Genomic DNA, 21,736 nt, shown 5'->3' with positions numbered 1-21,736 from the left:
AATGGTATAGTCTCTACTCCCTGGCTCTGAAAATCTATCATGAAGCACTGGTGTATAGATTGTGGGCTTGGGGACACTGTATGGACCCCGGGGAATGGAAAAAGAAGAAAAGGAAGCGGACAGGGGGTGAATTGTGATGTTACTTTTATTACTATGTCGAAATATACCACAAGAATGTATTTTATTCTTTAAAAGGCCAAAACTGTTTTAAAAAAAATGGCTCCATACGCTCTGTGCCCCAGTTTGAAATTATTGGCTCGATACTGCGCGCGGGCACCCCTTTCCTCTTTATATACCTTCCTAACCGACTTTCTCTTTTTTTTCTTCTTTATTCTCATAATTTTCTTAAATAATTTTTTTTTTATAATGAGTTGGATTGGTTCTTAATCGTGTTATTTGAAATTCCAGAACTTCCAGAAGTGTAAGCGACATGGATGAAGTTCTCCCAGCAACGATTCTTTTATTGAACCCCCTTGAAATCTGTGATAAGAATATATTAGCCTACTTACATCAAATCTGGGCATGTGAGTATACATACAGATTAAGCGGGCAAGTTTCTTAGAGCGTGTGGGTGTTTTGATGTGCCCCCAATGCATGTGCCCTTTGCCCCGATCAAGTCTCTACACCATGATTCGAGCATGCCTTCTTGGAGTTTTTCTTATTCTGCCGTCCATTCAATAACATGGCACAGAGATATGTGGTGGACCTTGAGTCGATATATCGCGGTGATCTGCAAATAAAAACCCACCTATAAGAGCAAACATAACCTCGCAAAGATCATTCACTCTAGGTTTGGACCCCTTTTGTTTTGGGTACTTCGACTTACCTCGTGCATACAAGTAACAGGGGTGAGACATCGTATTGTTCTGCAACACAGAACTTGCGGCCATTTCCTTCTGTATGATCCATTATTATTATCGTTCTTTGGAGTCTTGTGAATGTTTTAGTGTTCCTGAATAAATTGCTTCATCATGGCTGAGATGAAGGTATGGACAGTGCTACTGGTCCTGATCTCTTTTCATGGAAACTCCGACAGTCAAACTGATATGTGTAAGTACATTTTAAAAATCTATTTTCCAAATCAATATTCTCCATAATATAGCATACTCATTCTCGGTATTCTCCAAGAAATTTATTTCAAAATATAAAACATGCATGCTGACAATCCTAAATTTCTAATCATCCGGTTTGTGGAGTTGGGTTTAATAATCTCATCCCAGCCTATTCTTAAAAAATCGTAAATAAACTATTGTCCCAGGAAGAATGAACTTGATGAAAATGCACGAATGTAGACCTGATTTGGATTTATTATCAAGGAGTTTTCAGAGATGGAGTTACAGCGATTTATAAAGAAGTATGTAAAAGAAGGTGTACTGTTCATAGCTTTTGGTGGCAACCTGTGATACCGCAAGTTTCATGGGGAAAACTGAAAAGCGATTTCCGTTGAGAATAGATAATTGCGCATATTTCAAATGTTATTAAACACATGACGAAATATATCTCAAATCCTTATTATGCTTATATTATTATTAGTGTGGGCGAAATAATGTATGAAAGCAGTTTCAAAACGTGAAAAACTATTAGAAATTGACAAATTTTAAATCAACATTTTACAAAATTCCACGTTACAAAAAAGTAAGATTAATTTCAGGCATTTTATCTATTTGTAATGTTGTGTGTCACAGTTGCGGTCACATGTACGGCCAGTTGAGTAATTTCACATCATATTTCAATAGATATTGCAACATTTATTTTTGCTTAAAGTTAGTCATGTGTCTGCTCATAATTGATGTCCGATCAGATGCAGCGAAAAGTAATTATCATTACAAAAATATATTTTTATTGTATCTGGCCAGTAATTTAGTTAGGAATCTTTTTTCTGCAATCTGCAATAAAAATCCAACGAAGAACATATGTCGAACGTCATCCTTGCTGCATCAAAGTTGCTTTAAACAAGGGCGTAGGCTGGTTTGAGCATGGGCCAAAGTCGGAACGAAAATAATAATAGGGGGGTGCACATTTTGGGGAAGTGGAAGTGAAGAGTATTGGGTGCACATCTTTGGGAGGTGGAACTAAAGTGGTACGGGGGTACAAATCTTGGGGAGGTGGAATTAAAGTGGTACGGGGGTACACATCTTGGGGAGGTGGAACTAAATTGGACCGGGGGTACACATCTTGGGGAGGTGGAAGTAAATTGGTACGGGGGTACACATCTTGGGGAGGTGGAACTAAAGTGGTACGGGGGTACACATCTTTGGGAGGTGGAACTAAATTGGTACGGGGTACACATCTTGGGGAGGTGGAACTAAAGTGGTAAGGGGGTACACATCTTGCACTGTTAAAAAAACCCTGATTTTACAGAAAAATAAAAGAAGATTTTGCAGAAAGCAATACCAGAATCATTCTTTAAATTCATGAAACAGGAATTTTTCTGCAATTTAACAGAACAGGTCTGTTAGAAAAAGGGAAAAGAGTGTTTTATTTAAGGAAATTTGTAAGATTACACACACCAAATACCAATTTCCTGTAAGATTACGCAATCTGGTAAGATTACAGGTGTTCTCGAGACTCTGCTGCAGGAACTTCTTTTAGTTTAAGGATAAATTTTCTAACAGTGTGGGGAGGTGGAACTAAAGTGGTACGGGGTACACATCTTTGGGAGGTGGAATTAAAGTGGTACGGGGGTACACATCTTGGGGAGGTGGAACTAAAGTGGTACGGGGGTACACATCTTGGGGAGGTGGAACTGAAGTTTGGAAACTCAGCTGTTGAAAGCAGAAGAAGTGGTACAAATTCCGTTTAGCTTGCGAGTGTCGAAACTCCTCTGCCTCAGCCATGTCAGCAGGAGGGTGCACGTGCACACACATTACACCCCTCCTCCCCCCTGCCTACGCCCTTGTTTTAAAGTGAATGCGTTGGATGGTTCTCCGTCTCTTAAAACTCCTTGGTTCAACAACTCCATGAAAGTACAATAGAGGCGATATCCTTACACACTCGCAAGAGTTTTGCCTTAAAGGACAAGTCCACCACAACATAAAGTTGGTTTGAATAAAAAGAGAAAAATCAAACAAGAAAACTGAAAATTCATCAAAATCGGATTTAAAATAAGAAAATTATTACAGTTTAAAGTTTTGCTTAATTTAACAAAACAAGCACATCCTGGTGGGTATGCAAATGAGGAGACTGATGACGTCATCCACTCACTATTTTTTGTATTTTATTACATGAAATAGGGTATATTCTATTTTTCTCCTCATTGTCAAGTGAAACAACAATTAATTCCTCCGTGAACATGTGGAATGAGCATTCTATAATACTATATGGTTCAGTCAAGGTGGTCCATATTGTAAAATCTATAACAAATTAAATATTGTACAATTTAAACTATAAAAAAACAAAAGAAATAGTGAGTGAAGGACATCATCGACCGCCTCATTTGAGTTGTACATATCACTGTTTTGTGAAAAATAATCAAAACTTTAAAATGTCCTAACTTTCTTATTTTACATCCGATTTTGATGAAATTTTCAGCGTTTTGCTAGTTTGATTTTTCTCTATTTATTCAAATCAACATTTATCTGGGGTGGACTTGACCTTAAAAGTTAAATTAAACAAAATCGAATTACATTTATTTTTCTTATAAAATGTTTGATAATTTCATTTTATTAAACAACCAACCTGATAGAATGGTTAAAAATAAATAGAATTGGTCTTTGGATGAAACTCATCGCTTCCTTGCTTCGCACTGAAAGGAGCGAATCTTCCCCGATCCTTGCCATGGAATCGACCTTATCAGGAAATCATGAATTTCCAAAAATTCTCTACTTTTTTCAGTTACCATGATCATGACGACGGATATGGGTACACCACCGCCAACAAATAGCACCCCACCTCCCCCTCCCCCGCCATCAATTACACCACCCCCACCACGAACTTCAACACCAGACCCTCCAGTCACAACACCAACCTCACCTCCCCCTCCCCCACCAACAATCACCCCACCCCCTCCACCACCATCTTCTACACCAGAACCTCCTGTTACAACAAGAACCCCACCACCACCCCCTCCCCCATCCCCACCTCCACCCCCACCATCATCTACCATTCCCCCTTCGACCACTCCTAGTCCTACCACAATGACCACACCCACTAGGAGGAGTCTCACTACCACCGTTGCCATGACTACTCAACCAATCGAAAGAACTCGACAGACCACTCGACAGAGGACCGAACCTCCCGCGTCCGTCGAACCAAACCCTGTCGCTGAATCACTTGGAAAGATTGGTGTCTTGTTAGCCACATCGCTAGATGAGGTATTTCATGGTGTTTCTTAACATACTCTTAATCCAAATTTTGTTGTAGACACCGAATACCTTTTTCAGTAGTGGTATCGTATAGGGGCATATAGACCCACCTCCCCCCCCAAAAAAAAAGGGGGGGGGAATCATATTCTTCCCAATAAAATTGTTAGTAATCAATACATGATTGATGTCATCGAAAAAAAATTCAAGTAAGCTCATAAACTTTCAACTATGCACAAATCATATTTTATGTTTATGCGAGAAGATTGAAGATGATATACGTGTTTTATTTTAGTTCGTTATACATCAAGGAATGCAAAAATAAATTGGTTTACATTGTGCCTACACCCGGAGTGAAAAAAAAATGAAACAAACTTTACCAATATTACAAACCTACAGTATCAATGATAGAGAAGGTCGAGTTTGTAAGATGGAATTATTGCTTTAAAAAGTATGCATTATTCAGATTTGTGACTTTTAATCATTTTACAATATTTTTAAATCGTATTATGAGCTTTAATCATGACTTTGTAGTCTAGACTTATCGTGTGAAGTGTATTTGCACAAGTTCCGAGAGCGTGGTACAAAGGCTCTCCTCTGATAAAATTATAGGAGTCTACTTTGTCTACTTTAAAGAAGGTTTATCATTTGAAACTAATATTTACATTAAGGTTCTAAAGTCTGGAGTTATTTTTTCTAAATGATAAGACAACGATGATTGTTATCATAATTTGTTAATTTCATGTTTATAAAATCATCGTATTAAATTTTCATGGGTTAATTTTATACATGCTAAGGCAATGCCCCTAAGCTAGACATATTATTTGCATTGCCCTTATCATTCTTCACAGGAGGCTCTAAAGTCTGATGCTAACTGCTGTTATCATAATTAGTTAATTTCATGTGTATGACTATTAATTCGTTCATGGGATCCTGACTACAGTGCCAAAACGGCCAAAACCCTTAAGCAAGGCATTTATATTTACCACTGGATGTGTCTGTTGACATTAAAAACCTCTATGGGTTTGATAATCATACGCGGAAATCTATACCAGGGGCTGGAAAATTTGACAAGCAAAAAATAAATAAATAAAAAAAAGAGGGGTTATCACCCAAAAATGTAAGGTCATTTTAAACCCCAAGAAAATTGATGAGCAAAAAAAAAAGGTTTTCATCAAGAAACGTTAGGTCATTTCGTCCAAAATACATGTATTATTTCGATTGTAAATGATGTATTGTTCTCCATCATAAAATACCCCAAAATAGTAAGGGACATTTGATATTGTGTCCCCCTACTGCCCCCCCCCCCTCTGGGATTTCTGCCCAAGATACTTATCGGTGTATTATTAACTTATTATCAGCATCAACCTGCGATTAGCCATAGTCATTTTCCGTTTCTAAATCGCAAATTCCATGGCGATGATTTCACCATTAGATAATTCGATAAAGCCCGGCTTGCACTGTGCGATCCGATGTTTCAAGAAATCGCATTTTGCATTAAATATAAAAGTTCCAAGATATAAAAATTATATTATATAAAGTTTAGCATGATGTTAGGAATACTGAAACCATAGTGCGTGGAAGTAAAGTCCAAATCGGCTTCAAATCGCTGCCGATGATGACGTCATTACGATTTGGAACTGAATTTGTTTTTATTCATTCAGGGAGGCTCGAACTGGACTGAATTTCAATTTCAGTAGTCCTATCACTATTCTGAAATCCGATCCATAATATTTTAATAGTTGGAATATCCATATCAAATTTTATCACAATTTCTTTGAGATTCGGATCTCAACGAATCGCATAGGGTGAACCGGGCTTAAGGCAGGGAGGGGATAGATGTAGCAACCGCTTTAGTCAGGCAGCATATGTCATCTACTTCGAAAAATTGGCTAAGTCTGATTTTTCACTTTTATGTGATTGGTGACATCACAAGGAACAACTTTCAACTTGGTGACAAATTTCTAATGGTCATCTTGACCATGTGAGGGGTCAAAATGGGGTCAATAGGGGTCAATTTTTGGAATTGCCCCGGTTGTATTGAGTCATACATCAAATTGTTTGTCTGGTTATACTGAACAAAAAAGTGTACACAACCATATACTCTTGACCTCCCATTAAAAAGTTATGACCGGAAATGTCAAGAGGTCAACAAACTTTTGTTACATTGTATATTATATGGCAAATTACACCGAAGGTGATAAAAAGCTAATGTTTTCGTGTTTTTTTTTTCTTTTTTGCATGTGTGTACTTTTTATTTTTATTTTAATAAGTTCATCTTCAGAGGTCATTATCCAGAAGATATTAAGGGTCAAGACAAGGTCAGGGAAAGGTCAAAAGGTCAACAAATTTTCATTGGTATCCAAAATACACTAAAAGCGGTTTGAATCTTAGAAGTAGGTTCTTTATTTTGAAAAGTCTCTAAGAAGACATCATTCTTTAGGTAAAAAGGGGGTTAAATGTGCTCATTTAGGAACAAAATAGATGAACAGTGCTATACGTCGAATAGTTTAGTGTGGTATTATGATTTATTGTAGGAATACCTTGAAACGACTTGACAAAACCTATGAAAATCGTATCATCTTCATGATGTTATAAGTGTAACCAGCTCTTTCCGAGTTTCTTGATTTAGGAATTCAATTCAAGTTCTTTTCATTTCCAATTTACCGGTCTTTGATATGTAAAGAAACATTTCATCCATTTGCTTTGTACAGAATATTTTAATCAACAGAAAATATTGTAATGTCCTGGGGTATAATGTGTAATACTTTGCTAATAAACACATCGATTGATCAGTGCTCCCAACTCCAAAGAAAGATGCCTAACATCTTATTTAATTTAACTTACGAATAAGATAATGAGGTTAGGATTGAGGATGATACGATAAGTTGGGCTCCAATTGTTCCTTGATTAATTGGAACGAGTGACGGTTATATTATTTCTAAGAGGCAACATTTTGCAGGCATGCTCATTGTAGTCGTTAGTCATGTCCATCATGCTGATGTGATGTATTCTGACCATTACTCGATTTCTGGAGCCAAAAAAGACTGCACAATATTTCTGATTGTGCTGTCATTAACACGGCTTTAGGCTTACTATTTTATCAAGTTTTTTTCCAGAGCATACAATGTGAATCTAAACTTAATACCTGTTCTCACGATAGTGATATGCATAGATGCTGATTTTTCTTTTGTCGTGTTTTTTCCTACTTGGTGAACTACCTGGATGTTGCCAGAAAGAATAATCACAAATGTCATTGAAGTAAACCACGGCCATGCCGCAGCGGGCGGGGGTGGCAGCTGCCCCCAGAAATTGTGAAAAATTGCATTTTTCTTTACTGAAAGATACATAATAATTGACCAAAAGTATGCGCGAAATCTATAAATTTCTCTTTACAATTATGCAAAACGGCCCCGATGGTTAGCTCAGAACAGCACAGCACCAGATATGTGTAGTGCTTCTTGACTCCAGAGATCGAAATGGTCAGAATATATCACATCAGCATAATTGACATACATGACTACAATACGCATGCCTGCATGATGTTGCCTCTTTGTCAGAAATAATATATCCGTCACACATTTGAATTAATTAAGGAGCAATTGGAGCCCAACTTATCATATCATCCTCAATCCAAACCTCATAATCTTATTCTTAAGTTAATCCAAATGAAATGTTATGCATCTTTCTTAGGAGCTGGGAGCACTGGTCAATCGATATTTATTCCGTTAACATAGTATTACACTTATACCCTACTACAATACAATAATTTCTGTTGATTGAAATATTCTGACAAAACAATGAAGGAAATGTTTCTTTACATATCAAAGACTAGTAAATTAAAAATGAATTGAACTTAAATTAAATTCCTTAAAAAAAGAGAAACTCGGAAAGAGCTGGTTGCACTTATTACATCATGAAGATGATAAGATTTTAAGGGCATAAGGGTTTGTCAAGTCGTTTCAAGGTATTCCTGCAATACCATGATACCACACTAAATGCATTCGACGTCTATCTCTATTAATCTATTTTGTTCCTAAATAAGCCCCTTAATATATTAAATGTCTTAGATACAGACTTCTCAAAATAAAGAACCCACGAAAAATTAGACTTCTAGGATTCTAGTCGCTTTTAGTGTATTTTAGCTACATGTTGACCTTTGACCTTTCCCTGACCTTGTCTTGACCCTAATATCTTCTTGATAAGGACCTCTGAAGGTGAACTTATTAAAATCGAAAATAAAAAAAAGTACAAACATGCACAAAAAAGAAAAAAAAACCCCGGAAAATAGCTTTCTTAACACCTTCAGTGTAATTTGCCATATATACAATGCAACGAAAGTTCGTTGACCTTTTGCTATTTCCGGTCATAAATTTTTAACGGGAGGTCAAGAGTATATGATTGTGTACACTTTTTTGTTCAGTATAACCAGACAAACAATTCGATGTATAACTCGACACAATCAGGGCAATTCCAAAAATTGACCCCTATTGACCACATTTTGACCCCTTACATGGTCAAGATGACCATTAGAAATTTGTCACCAAGTTGAAAGTTGTTCCTTGTGATGTCACCAATCACATAAAAGTGAAAAATCAGACTTAGCCAATTTGTCGAAGTAGCCGGTAAATCATGACATATGCTGCCTGACTACTTCCCATAGGTGATGTAAAATTTCAAAATGGCAGGCCGGAGGAAGGTGCGACGCCCAATCCCTCCCCAGGATCACCCCCCTTTTAAATTCCGGGTGTCTTTGTTATTCCATAATAGCTCTATGGTTGTTCTAAACAAAAATTCCCAGGGAGTGTTTTAAAATTTGAATTCCCTTTTTAGGGGGCGGGGTTATGAATTCCAATTTCCATTATAATTATTCGATAACATGAATAAAAATGTAATCAAGCGTTTTCATAAAATCAATCAATTTTTATCACACGCACTCTGTCGTTTCCCGATCACATGAATTTGTTTTTAAATGACTTTTGTTCTGATCGATACGTCTTGTTCTATTTTGATCAATATTTCAGAGGGGCCTGAATGTTGTGTTTACGTGCATTAGTTTTTCCTTCCCAGATTCCATGTAATTCAAAACCCTGTTCTTTCCTATAACACGTGCCAACCGATTGGAATTCATATCTATTTCTCATTTCTTTCTTTCTTCCATCCCTTTTTTGGGGGGTGTACTTTTTTTGTATTTACACATCTGAAGTTTAACAGAGCCCAATTCAAGGAGGTTATAGCACGGGAAGTCAACAACTATTGTTCCGAATTCACAGGTCAATGTCTTGGTGAAGGAAAAACTGTAAGGTATGTACCGTCATCGTTATGATTATTAATGTTTAATTTTCTTTCCAAGTCCGGGTTCCAAGTATGACCCGGTATGACCAATAAATTTGGTAAGACCCTGTCACAATACTGCCGGCGTACGATATCGTCTGCTTCCATTTAACATGTTGTTGTTAAATTTAAAAAATCCCAATGTCACATTCTAATTGGCTCCAAACCGATCGCTGACTATATATTTTACTAAAAATGACGTTACAAAATATAAAGAAATAACTAATCACTATTCGAATGGGTATTAACCACTATGCCCTTGCCTGATACCGCCACTGCAGATATTATCATCATCATCTTCGTCACCATCAACTTCATCATCATCATCCTCCTCATCTTCATCATCATCACCATCATTATCAAATATCATTATCATGTGATACTCCAAACATCGGTAATCTACATTCTACCCCGTGATGACGATGGGTGCTTCACATCAAATTTTGCTGCATCGTATTTCACGTTGATTCATGACTATCATGACTAGTGATTTATGATCTTTATAGCAGTTTAACAGCGCTCTTTTTATCGAAAAGGTTGAATAGCGTGTGAGAGAAAATGAAAAATGTCTCTAGCCTCCCTGGAAGATCATGACCTCTGAAATTCCAGCATTAACCTCGATCGTCCATCATTTTCATGCCACTGCGCGCTACCATACAGATATTTATTACTCGGATCAACATCACTCATCGCCCAGTCAATGACGACACCCCTGTCCTTTAGCAGGGCAGCGCCATTGAGGGACGGGGGGCGACTGTCCCCTGTGGTATTTCAAGTAGTTAAAAGGAGAGGAAAAGGGAGAGGAGAAAGGGAAAGGGAGAAGAAATAGAGTATAAAAGAGAAACGTCTGGTCCGTGTAATTTTATAATGCCTTAATATGATTCAGTTGAGAAAAATCATTTACAGGTTGTCTAAAGACTTATCCAGTCCCTCCCCCAATCAATGATCCTCGTGCCGCCCTGGGTCATTGTTATCATATTTTGTAGTCTTTTGAAAATTCTTTGATTTATTGTGTTTTTATTTTCTAGTGCCATAAATGTGGTGATTGTCAATGCCGAACCGTATGAAGTTCAGGTAAATGACGCTAGACGGAGACTTCTCCAGGAGCAGGAGATCCTGGTGGAGTACTATGTGCAGGATCCGGTCTTATCTACCAACGTCATGATGACAACAGAGCAACAACGATCCTTCCTCGCTAATGATGACGTCGACGACGCCTTAAAGGTATGGTAAAAACATTTTGCTGATAATTGTAGGAAGTTCTCGCTCTGCGATCGACCCACGATGGATTCAATAAATAGTGAATGTATTAAACTACCCTTAAAATGACAATGAACAGCTGGAGCCTTTGTCAAAAATTGGTGAACCAGAAAAGAAGTTTCATCCTAGGTTTCGGACCGGCCTAAAACAAAAAATGCAAATATGTCATCTGTCCAATGTCCAAGACGAAATGATTCACCAATTTTCGGCAAAGATTTCTTGGTTGTTCATTGTCATGATTGGCATTATTTTGACAATAGATTTTCCATGTTCGAAAATCGATGCAGATTTATTGGGGAAATATATTCAGGGGTCATTTTTTCAGAGATATCTCGAATGCGTTTCCTCAACCATTTTCATCTGTCAAGTTCTTAGACGTGACAAATTGTCAGATCTTAGAAGCACAGTACCTATGACAACTCTGATAAAACATCTGACACACCCGACAGGTTCGACAGTCCTTATATCTCTTTTTGTCATATTCCTAAAATAATCATCGAAAATGATTTAAATAGAGGATGCCAATCTATATACAATAACAGTTGTCTTGAAATACATCTTAGTTCGGAGCGTTTTGGGAATAGAAAAAAACATTTTTTCATTATCTTCTACCAACACGGATTAACTTTCTTCATCGTATATCCTTTATTCTTTACAGACCGACATCACTGGTTACACTGGTATCGCACCTGTTTATGCCGATCCAGTGGATGATGAGGGACTAGAAGGTTGGGAGATAGCTCTCATTGTTATAGGATCAGGGGCTGCAGCTGGACTCGTGGTTGGCGGTATATACTACCTCAATTATACCAAGTTAGTCCTTCCATAACTATATAATATATGTCACAAACAAGTCTGCTCTTATGTTTGTATTGTGTCTAAGGAAAATGTCGATCCTATAAATAAAAAAGCATTATGATGGTGATCGTTTCGTCATGCTAATCTTATTCATCTTTGTCCTTATTGTCGTAGATGGTAACATAATATGTACCATATTATTTTCGTAGATCCTAAATCTAAGCGTAACTACTTTAACCGCGATTGTGGTGGACAGCACTAAACGTCTTACGATTCATGAAACGTTTACTTTGCAGGTGAATTGTTATGACAAAACTTTTTATCAAACTCTTCGCTTGTATGATTGAAGGAATTTCACCGCTTTTCTCTTTCAGAAAATCCAAGAGCGATGAGTTAGATGTGGAACTACAGGAGAAGAAATCAAATCTAACGGAACAGCAGACCGGAAATGATTATTCTACGGTTGTAACCACGAATGGTTTGGACCAACCAATAAAAGAAACCAAGAAAAAACCTCCCGTGGACGAAGCTAATGTTGCTACACAGGTAAATGGCGTCCTGCCATTAATGGTTCTGATATGATTGCATTCTCCCTATAGAATCTTCTTACCACTCAGCATAATCAGAGAATTTAGTTTTGGATTCTAATGATTTTATGCGTGCCCCCTTAGGTACGATAATGCTTTACCCATCCTCTTTATATCATCGTTGATTCTCAACAGATTTAATTCGAATTCTTGGCAACCCGCTCCATATTTTTTTTACTTGGAATAAATCGTTGAGGAGTTAATTTCAAAAAGTTTTCCTTGAAGTTTAAAGTGAATGACTTTTTTTAAATGTGAGACCTTTTTATCGTTTCCATGTCAGTTTGAATTTTCAAAACAGTGATGCCTTCAAATATATACAATCTTCGCTTCATTATTTATCAAATAGGTAAAAAAAATCGACACCCACTTTATTTCCAACTTATTGCCTCGAACAGGTGAAATACAAAGATATACTGATTGAAACAGGGTATGAAGCAGTAGAAGGGAACACTCCAAAGGAAGCTAATAAGATTGACGAAAGACCAAACGGAGGAACATCAGTGGTAGTGACTGCTGAGATTTCATCATCCTCTTCCGGCTCTTCCACTCCATCGGACACCGAGCAAGATGCTGTAAGAATCACTTAGTAAATTCATTGATGATGAGATTATTTATTAATACTTATAATAATTATTCTTGCTTAGGTAGTGCCTTTCTTTATCAGAAGTCTCTATGCACTCTGCAAGTATAGCAATACAGCATAAAAGACTAGACTAGCTTAGCCGGGGTAATTTGAGCGCCTTGAGCACCTAACGAGGTGGATACGTGCATTTTCAGATTCACCAGGGCCCCCGTTTCGTAAAAGTTAATAACTTTGCCATCCAGTTGTGACTTGCATTGAATCGTTGATTTTTACTGTCTGCTGAGCATTGTTACCAAACCATGGTAGTTAATATTAATTATGGAGTATTAAAATGTGGAGCGTTGTGGCCCGGTGGATTAGTCCCCGGACTTTGAAACAGAGGGTCGTGGGTTCGAATCCCAACCATGGCGTGATTTTCTTCAGCAGGAAATTGATCCACAATGTGCTGCACTCAACCCAGGTGAGGAATCTGAGGAATTTATTCCTTGAAACGCAGCGCGCGTAACAGCTGCTGATCTGCTAAAGGCAGGGTAATTATGCTGCATACTGTAGAGCGCTTAGAGACCTCTGATAAAGTAAGTATTAAGCACTATATAAGCAAGTATAATTAATTAATTTGTTGACAAGTCATCGCCAAGATATTACCTTGAATATTATTATGCTACTATATATATTGAGCCTATTGTGAGTTTATTGTGTGGAGGATTTAAAATAACAATGTGTTTGTTGTATAAATATCGTAGGATTTCATATGCACCCAATCAAGGTAAAATCCGAGGGGGGCACTTCCATTCACGAGTGGATACCATGCGCGACCATGGGGTCTCGAAAAGCACCCTAAACACGTAATTTCCATATTCTGAAAATGCACCCCTTAACAAGTATTGGCGTGTGAAACCCTACCCTTAACAAGTATTGGAAACAAAACGATACTCTTGGCAAATATTCCCTGAAATGAACCCCTCAACAAGCACAGGAATATTTTATTGTTACGGGTCCTTCGGTCGTCCATCGGCTTTACCTTATTTGGTTTAGTACTCACCCCAGCTTCTACACCTCGCGCAAATCGGACTCTAAACACGAAGTGTTGGGGCAAAAGGACATCCTTTATAGAACATTTTAATTTTGTTTTATCATCCCCGCAAATTCGACCCTAAACACGTAATTTTCCTAGCGAAATAGATACCCTTTTTCATTATTTTTGTGTTTTTGACACCCTTATCACGTTACGTACGTAACGTGCCCTATCGTGAAAAAGACATCCTTTTTACGTGTTTTTTTGGTCGCGCATGGTATCCACTCGTCAATGTAAGTGGCCCCCGGGGGTAAAATACCTTAATATTTATTTTTTATAGATAAGTATAAAATCTGATTCAATCACCAAATCTGTATGATAACCGCTCAAAGAGCCATTTAACAATAAAAGAAAAAACTATAATATTTTTTAAAAAGGACCGATAAAAGGCACTAGAAAAATATCATATTTTGGCATTAAATCAGCCTTGGGAAAATTATCCCATGGCTTCCACACAAATTTGGTGCTATGGAACTCCAGCAATATTCCCATATTATTGACCCCTTTTTGAGAAATGGTTTAATATTAAATATGTCACACCTGCTCCATTCATGTAATTGACCCTCTGCCAAAGTCCTTGAACTGAACTTTTATATTACTCCCAATGTCTTTAGACGGCGGAAGATAAGCAAGAGATCCCACCAGACTATGAGCCACCACCACCCATAGCTGATAATAAGGACAATGAGGATCAACTTGCCAAGAAAGAAGAAGACGAGGCAGTGAATGAGTTAGACAAGCTCATCGATTCTCAAGCGCAGTAAGACAAACTTAAGATAAATTTTAGTTCAGTTATGCACGCCACAGCCCACAACTGGGCGTTGTGGCGTGCGCCTGTGATCCAAGCTATGTGGGGAAGTTACAAATTGATGCAGAGGTTCGAGCCCTGTCACGTCTTTCGGATGGTGACGTTAAAGGTCGGTCCCACACGTAAATAATCATATCTGATTGATACACGTCTGACAAAACTCAAACACACACACACACACACACACATAATATAAAAATGAGATTATGAAATATATGGCCACTTAAAAAGGATTTTCTATTTCAAGTTCTACCTCCTAATGTAGAATTTAGTGCAAATTAAGACAATTTATATCATCTTGCTTTATACTGCTCCCTTTTTCCAGAATACAAATTCCTGATAATATCAATTCATTCTAAGACAAAAGGCCGTACACCGCGGCTCTTAATGAGGTTGATCAAAATAACCATTTGGTGAAGATAATTTCACTGTGGGTACCTCGACAGTGTGAATGTTCACTGATTGTTCACACTGTCACGGGGAGATGTGATTCACTCTGTTACAATGCTCACATTACACAGTGTGATGGTACTTTCAGTGTGTTCACATAGTGGACTGTGTAAACGTACATTTCACACTGTTAAAATAATATGCTCAAATTCAAAAGTGTGATGCAGTGTCTCGACAGTGTGTGTGTTAGCTGTGTGTTCACTTAGTAAACTGTGTGAAAATGTGATTCACACTGTTTAATGCTCAAATTTAATAGAATGAATGTAATTTTAAATTGTGTTCCACAGTGTGAACACACTGTATGGCACTTTGTTCTTTGCTGCAGTCCATGTAATGCATTCGCATTGCTTGGCACATATGAATTTGGTCACTTTTTCTTATCTAATGCGTCAATCATCTCATTTTCACTTTCAGGGAGCTAACAGTCAACTCAGTAGAGTTTCAGAATCCAGGGTTTGATGCATCTCCCGAAAACTGAATGGATTGACCTTAATCATTGAATACAAGGACATATCTTCCTCTCAGCAGTGATCATACATGATTTTTACAAGAATGTAAGAAGGAGTTTTTTAGGCGTTAGCATTCTGCGATAGACGCTAGAAAAAAAATCAACTTTAAAAGAACATTTAATCAAAAGTGAAGACGAAACTTAAGTATCATAATTGTTTCTCTGTGATAAGGGTCATTCTCTTACTCCTCGTGAGCAGATGATGTTAGTTTGTTTAATCAATCAATCAAAATGAATTGTTGCTACCAATATTATTACCAACATTGCTTATTAGTTCAGTTGTACGTGAAAGGTGAACTCCAAAAGTGGATCACAGGTGGTAGGCCCGAATTCTTTCTCTGCCCCCCCCCCCTCTCTCTCTCTCTCTCTTCATATTTCCTCATTTCTACACGCATCCCGCACTCTCGTACCATCTTAATCGCCAGTTCTTTGAAGTACGAATCAATAATCTATGTTAGATATGTACTTCTCAAGCTACACAGAAAAAATTCAAATATTACCAAGGCATTTGTCACCTTTTTTCTCTCATTTCCATTTTAATATACTTTATACCCATACATATAGTAATCTTCTTATTCTGTAGTTACATTCTTTCTTTGCATTTAGCATCATAATAATGAATGGTTTATAATGTGTTATCACTATATTAATAAATGATCAGCATCTTTATAAAATTCATAACCGTTTTGATGGAGTATATACGCGAAAGCAAGGGGCTTTAATACTAAAAGTAATTCTTGTATAGGATGCAAGCTAGCATCCATGTTTAGTGTCTAGTGCTGACTAAACTTATTTTCAGCGTACAAAATTCAAATTATGATGTTTATACGAAGGTATTCTCCTTTCGTTCGTAAAACGAACATGTTGAATATGCGATCATTAATAGTTGTGAGCCTAGATATTGTATTTTTTCTCGGAAAGTCCATCATTTTTACTAAAGATAGTGTCTGATGATTTCATGTAAATAACTCATAAAAAAATGATAGTTCAGATACTATTTTTTTTACTCTATTTGTAATGAGTATACAAATTAAAATATATAATTTCCTGCATTTCTCACTTGTTTGTTTATCTTATTTGAGCTATTTTTGTGAACATTCTTATGTGAGAGTGAGATGATTGAATACTGACAAGTGCTTTGTCTATCAATGGGGACATACCAGGGTCCCGTCCTAAAAAGAGTTGTGATTGATCCGATCAACCTATATGGAAATCCATCAATGTCATTACTTTTCTTACAGGACATTTTGGCAATGCCCTTTTGTGAACAAAGAAGAGTGTACTGGGTTGTTAAGAACACGATGAATGTATGAATATACACCATTATGTAAACATTTGAGCAAACATGCGTTTCATATTTTGACGTTGCTGGCTTTCCATAGCTGTGGTTGATCGGATCAATTGCAACTCTTTGTAAGACGGGGTCAAGGGATACTCTGTATAGGGGTGAAATGTACTGCTTCAAAGTGTTCAGTAGGGTTGTGCTAACTTCAGAGTAGCCTGAAATCAATTCCACTTTCGTAAATATGGTATCTGTGTTTTAATCATTGATCATGAAAATTAAAACGCCACTACGACGTAATATATATTCAAAGGGTTACTCTAAAATTACCATTAAAAATTGATATTCGAACGATGCGACATGTGGTATGATGAATATAATAGACTAAAATGCTTTCAGACAATGGTAATATGTTTTTTTTTTAAGAAACAAGCTTCCCATTTTAAACATCTACAATTTATATTCTCCGGAACCGAATATCAACCAAAACAAACTCAAGATCAAGATAGATCTGCATTGTCATCAACAGACCTTGATAGGATTCTTCAAAGATTCTTGTATGCTTGTAGCATTTCGATTGCGTTCGGGAACAGTCTCAAATCTTGACATCTCGACCGCTCAAATGTGGGTCTATAACTCGGCCAGCTGGCAACTGCTAACCCATCTTGGGCCGTCTTAGCATGCTTTCCGTCGTAGAACCTCTGCCCACCTTCATCGTATGTCCTGGTTATTTCTCCAAGATTCCAGACGTCGCCGGTGGAAGCCCCAAACTGGTATCTGCCTTGCTTGAACAACACTCTAGAACCAATTCCAATCAGGTCTTCAGTGGGAGTGGTATTCATAGCCACAAGATCATAAGGCTGAGTTCTGCAACTTGGATCTGGATCGTCCCAGTCAACTGTATACTTCATACTAGACTTGTCAAAGTTTGCTACCACTGCTGGATAGAACTGCCATGCAGCGTAATGAGCAATGACGGCATCTCCAACCATTGGGATCGATGCTCTCAGACTACTTTCACTTCCATCGTATGTTTGATCGAGGTCTGAAGACGCGTCGTAGCTTGGTGGTTCAGTGAGAACCGTTTCTTTCAAATGCTGACTGATCTTCTGGATGATGGTATCATAGCTATTGGTAGAGTTTGTGGTGTCCAAAGTCATGACGTATGGCTGATGGTCTGTCGGTAGGACCATCCCAACACTGCTGCCCTTCCATGCATCTCTATCCTCAACTGTCCCTCGACCAACCTCTAATACGAGAGCACTCTTCTTAAGAGATCGTAGAGCGAAATTAGCTTCCATCTTACAATTCTGACTGTTGGTGTACTCCTTTGACACACACATGACCACTATTGAACTTTGCTTCAGTCCGTCGGCGATTTGCCCGAACATACCAGAATCATCAACGCTGTTCAGTTGTTCAATGTCAAGCCAGACCTTTTCTCCTAATACCTTTTCAAGGTCTTGTTTGATTTTTCGGGGATCGGAAAATTCATGGCCAGAAAAGCTTCGGACCTGTCCAGCGTCAAATGAAGATTTGGAATTGGTCCAGCAGTAAGACAGGAAAACTCGCGGAGGAATTTCTTCACCTTGTGATTTCTTATCCGTCGAGGCGTTCTTGGACTCATTAAAGACAAGCTTCTTTAAGTTGGCTTCAAGTTCTTCAGCCTTCTCTTGCCACACATCAGAACTCGCAAATTGTATGTACAGTTGTCCCGCAAGCAGCATACCAGCAGTTGTCTGAAGCCAGTTATCACTTTTACCGAGAACGACAGGGATTACAGTTTTCCCCAGTGTTTTCTTCGCGTACAGAAGCTCAGACATGGCTTGGCTGTCCTCGATGAAGTTGTCGCTGAGGCAAACTAGGTAGATGGAAGAATTCTTGATGAGTTGTACAGCTGATTGAATATCAGTTGCTAATTGGCCATGAGTGGATTGCCGTATCTTATACTTGCCGCTAAACTTCTTTGTTATCCGGATAACAGTCTCATCATCTTTAGCAACTTTCGATATGAATACGTCACAAGACGCATCCTTATTCTTATCCCCCTTTGTATCCGAATCCAAACAGTTGAAAATATTTGGAATAACCCTGAGTTGATCTATCCTGAGGTCAGTGAAAGTTAGGCTATATCCAACATAGTTGTTTCGGGAAACCTGTGGATCGGTGAAATCTACATGTTTCCCGTTGTAGCGAGGCTCACCATTTGCATCCTTTGTGATGCTTGTTATTCGACCCATATGCCATCGATCAGATATCTTGCCTAGTTTTGCAAGCTCCGATTTTTTAGCATCTGAAAGGGTCCTGCCAGTGCTGTCGCAGATGCTGCCATCACTATTCTTACCACAGTAATAGAGGCCTTGCTTAAAGAGAACCTTTGTCCCGACCCCAACGGAAGATGAACTTGGTACCTTATCAACACACAAGTTATCATATCTTGCTGCTTCTGCTGCCCAATTTCCGTCCGTCCATCGAATCATGTAGCTTAGAGTATCAGGTACCCAGCTCTCAATAGTAGCAGTGAACCAACCATTACCGTACCAATGCACAAGAGCTCTGTCTCCAACTTTTGGAGTTTCATCACCATCATCGGATTCGTTGGTCTCTGCCTTTTGAGACGGGACTTGCTTCTCTAAAGCACTGATCAGCTGACGAAACGATTCGTTTGTTGATACTCCAAAAGCAATATCACTCAGTGATCCTGAAAACGAGTATTTTTCGCGTAAGATTTTCTCCAACTCTCCAACGATCTTCGGATCGACTTCAGCACCCATCTTGAACATGGATTGTTGACAACTTTCAGTTTGTTTGTATTTAACGAATTATATGTTTATTGAATTGTAGAATGGGTGAAAACTAAAGGTTTACAATTGAAAATTACACAGATGACAGCTTGGATTCGACTGACTAAAACTGAAGATGGAGAAACAGATGAACAAAACTTCTTTTAATACAAGCTATCCTGGCATGTGACACTATAATTCGGGTTCATCAATCTGTATTGAAAAAGGGAAGAAAAATCATGAACATGATGAATAAATTAAGTGGAGTTCACTCAAACACTTCATTTCAATTCCTTGTTTTGAGCCCATTTTAGGGTCCTCTTGAATATGATTCGGTACATTTTAAGCCTGTATTAAGAGCTATCTGTTCTTTTAGATGAATCACCAAGTGTTTATCAGTTATGACATCCAAACTGCTGCTATGACTAAAATGAGCCGGAAATAATCAATATTCTTGAAATCGGTGTACACCGAAGGCCTATTTGCTCACTCGATTCTGGGGGGGGGGGGGGTAAATAGTGGCTCTTAGGAGTGTACTTATTTTCAGTGGTGTACTGCATCAATATTCGGGGGGGGGACAAAATTCTTTTATTAGTAGCATTTTCTTGGTTGTAACACTTTCGAATAGGTAGCCCAGACCAGCCCATACCCCATCTACACTAAAAAAATGATCGGGTGACTTTATTCAATATGTATTGTCTCACCGACAAAAATGATCAAAATCAATCAATTTCTTGGTTAACATAATTTTGGTTGATATTGACCAACGGTCGGACACATTCACCAATTAAGATATTAATTACTTTTACGTCCCTTTTAGAGTATATATATATATAGTGCTTATTTTCGAGTGGGGTCGATACTCCCGGGGGGGGGGGCACTTGACGAGTGGCATGCGCGACCATGGGGTCTCGAAAAGCACCCGGGAAAGCACCCTAAACACGTATTTTCCATATTCTGAAAATGCACCCCTTAACAAGTATTGGTGTGTGAAACCCTACCCTTAACATAATTATTGGAAACAAAACGACACTCATGGCAAGTATTCCCTGAAATGAACCCCTAAACAAGTACAGCAATATTTTGTACATAATATATGTAATATAAAAAAAAAGAAATATTCGTATTTTCATGATTCAATTAAAGTGTGAGTCATTCTTACCGCTTGACAGGATACTGTAAACAGAATGAATCCAAAACCAAAATTCTTGAATGCACCAATTCGCGGATCGAGTCAAAACATGGCAATTAATTAAAAGGGTCGAACTCCAAAACGCTCTTGGGTCTGGTTAAGACTTGTCCATTTATTAGCATATAAGCAAAAAGGCCTTTATAAGATGTTTGTAAAAATAATTACAGCTAGTTGGCCCACGATTTAACAACACAATGGAGTCCAGTTTGATATCCAGACGTTCAATTCGTACCCCTATGCGAGGAAAGTATATCCTCTCGACACAAACATAGGTCCATGATCGACACAAATAACAAACCAGTGACGGCCTGCATAACAGAAGGAAATAAAACTTAAGTGTTTAGGTGCACAAGTCGCTACCAGGAACTGCCCCATATTGATAGTCTGCATGCACATGCCATTGGCTTCCGCAATTCACACAGGGCATAATGCAGAAAGTAGAAAGTCTGTAGCAGTAAGACTAGGTTTACTATGACTTTGGCTGCCTCCATCAAATTTGACACAGACACAGACATGTAGAGTTTGGAGACTAGTCTTCACTCGATAGACATGATTATAATTGGTAAAATGTCAAATTTAAGTCTGTGCTTGCAGACTAAAAATGATGAATGGGTAATTTAGACAAACAGGGAGTGACCACCCCCTCCCCCATCCCTTTGTGAAAAAAAGAAGATCAAGAAGAGGAAGAGAAATAACAGTAAGAAAGAAGAGTAAAGGGATAGATCAAGGGGATCTAGTTTGGGTCGATCGCGTGACTCTCCGTAGGACCTGCCCC

At 38.1% G+C, this 21,736-nt stretch overlaps 2 protein-coding genes across 2 annotated transcripts; one reads left to right on the top strand and one right to left on the bottom strand.

Moving 5' to 3' along the window:
• Positions 1–517: 517 nt before the first annotated feature.
• LOC121423876 (neurabin-2-like) lies at positions 518–16,178 on the top strand. The gene is made up of 9 exons (XM_041619393.1): positions 518–1,050; positions 3,835–4,313; positions 9,508–9,605; positions 10,664–10,859; positions 11,554–11,708; positions 12,068–12,239; positions 12,676–12,852; positions 14,553–14,698; positions 15,611–16,178. Exons 1-9 carry the CDS (start codon positions 972–974, stop codon positions 15,672–15,674), a joined length of 1,566 nt encoding a protein of 521 aa, XP_041475327.1. The 5' UTR covers positions 518–971; the 3' UTR covers positions 15,675–16,178.
• An 894-nt stretch (positions 16,179–17,072) lies between these two features.
• Positions 17,073–21,356, bottom strand: LOC121423874. Its single transcript, XM_041619392.1, has 2 exons — positions 20,932–21,356; positions 17,073–19,982 (listed from the first exon to the last, which is right to left on the bottom strand). Exon 2 carries the CDS (start codon positions 19,767–19,769, stop codon positions 17,532–17,534), a length of 2,238 nt encoding a protein of 745 aa, XP_041475326.1. The 5' UTR covers positions 19,770–19,982; positions 20,932–21,356; the 3' UTR covers positions 17,073–17,531.
• Between the last annotated feature and the right edge of the window lie 380 nt (positions 21,357–21,736).

Source organism: Lytechinus variegatus, chromosome 11, assembly GCF_018143015.1.
Source record: "Lytechinus variegatus isolate NC3 chromosome 11, Lvar_3.0, whole genome shotgun sequence".
In the NCBI taxonomy this organism is placed as follows: Eukaryota; Metazoa; Echinodermata; class Echinoidea; order Temnopleuroida; family Toxopneustidae; genus Lytechinus; species Lytechinus variegatus.
This window is presented reverse-complemented; position numbering and strand designations above follow the sequence as displayed.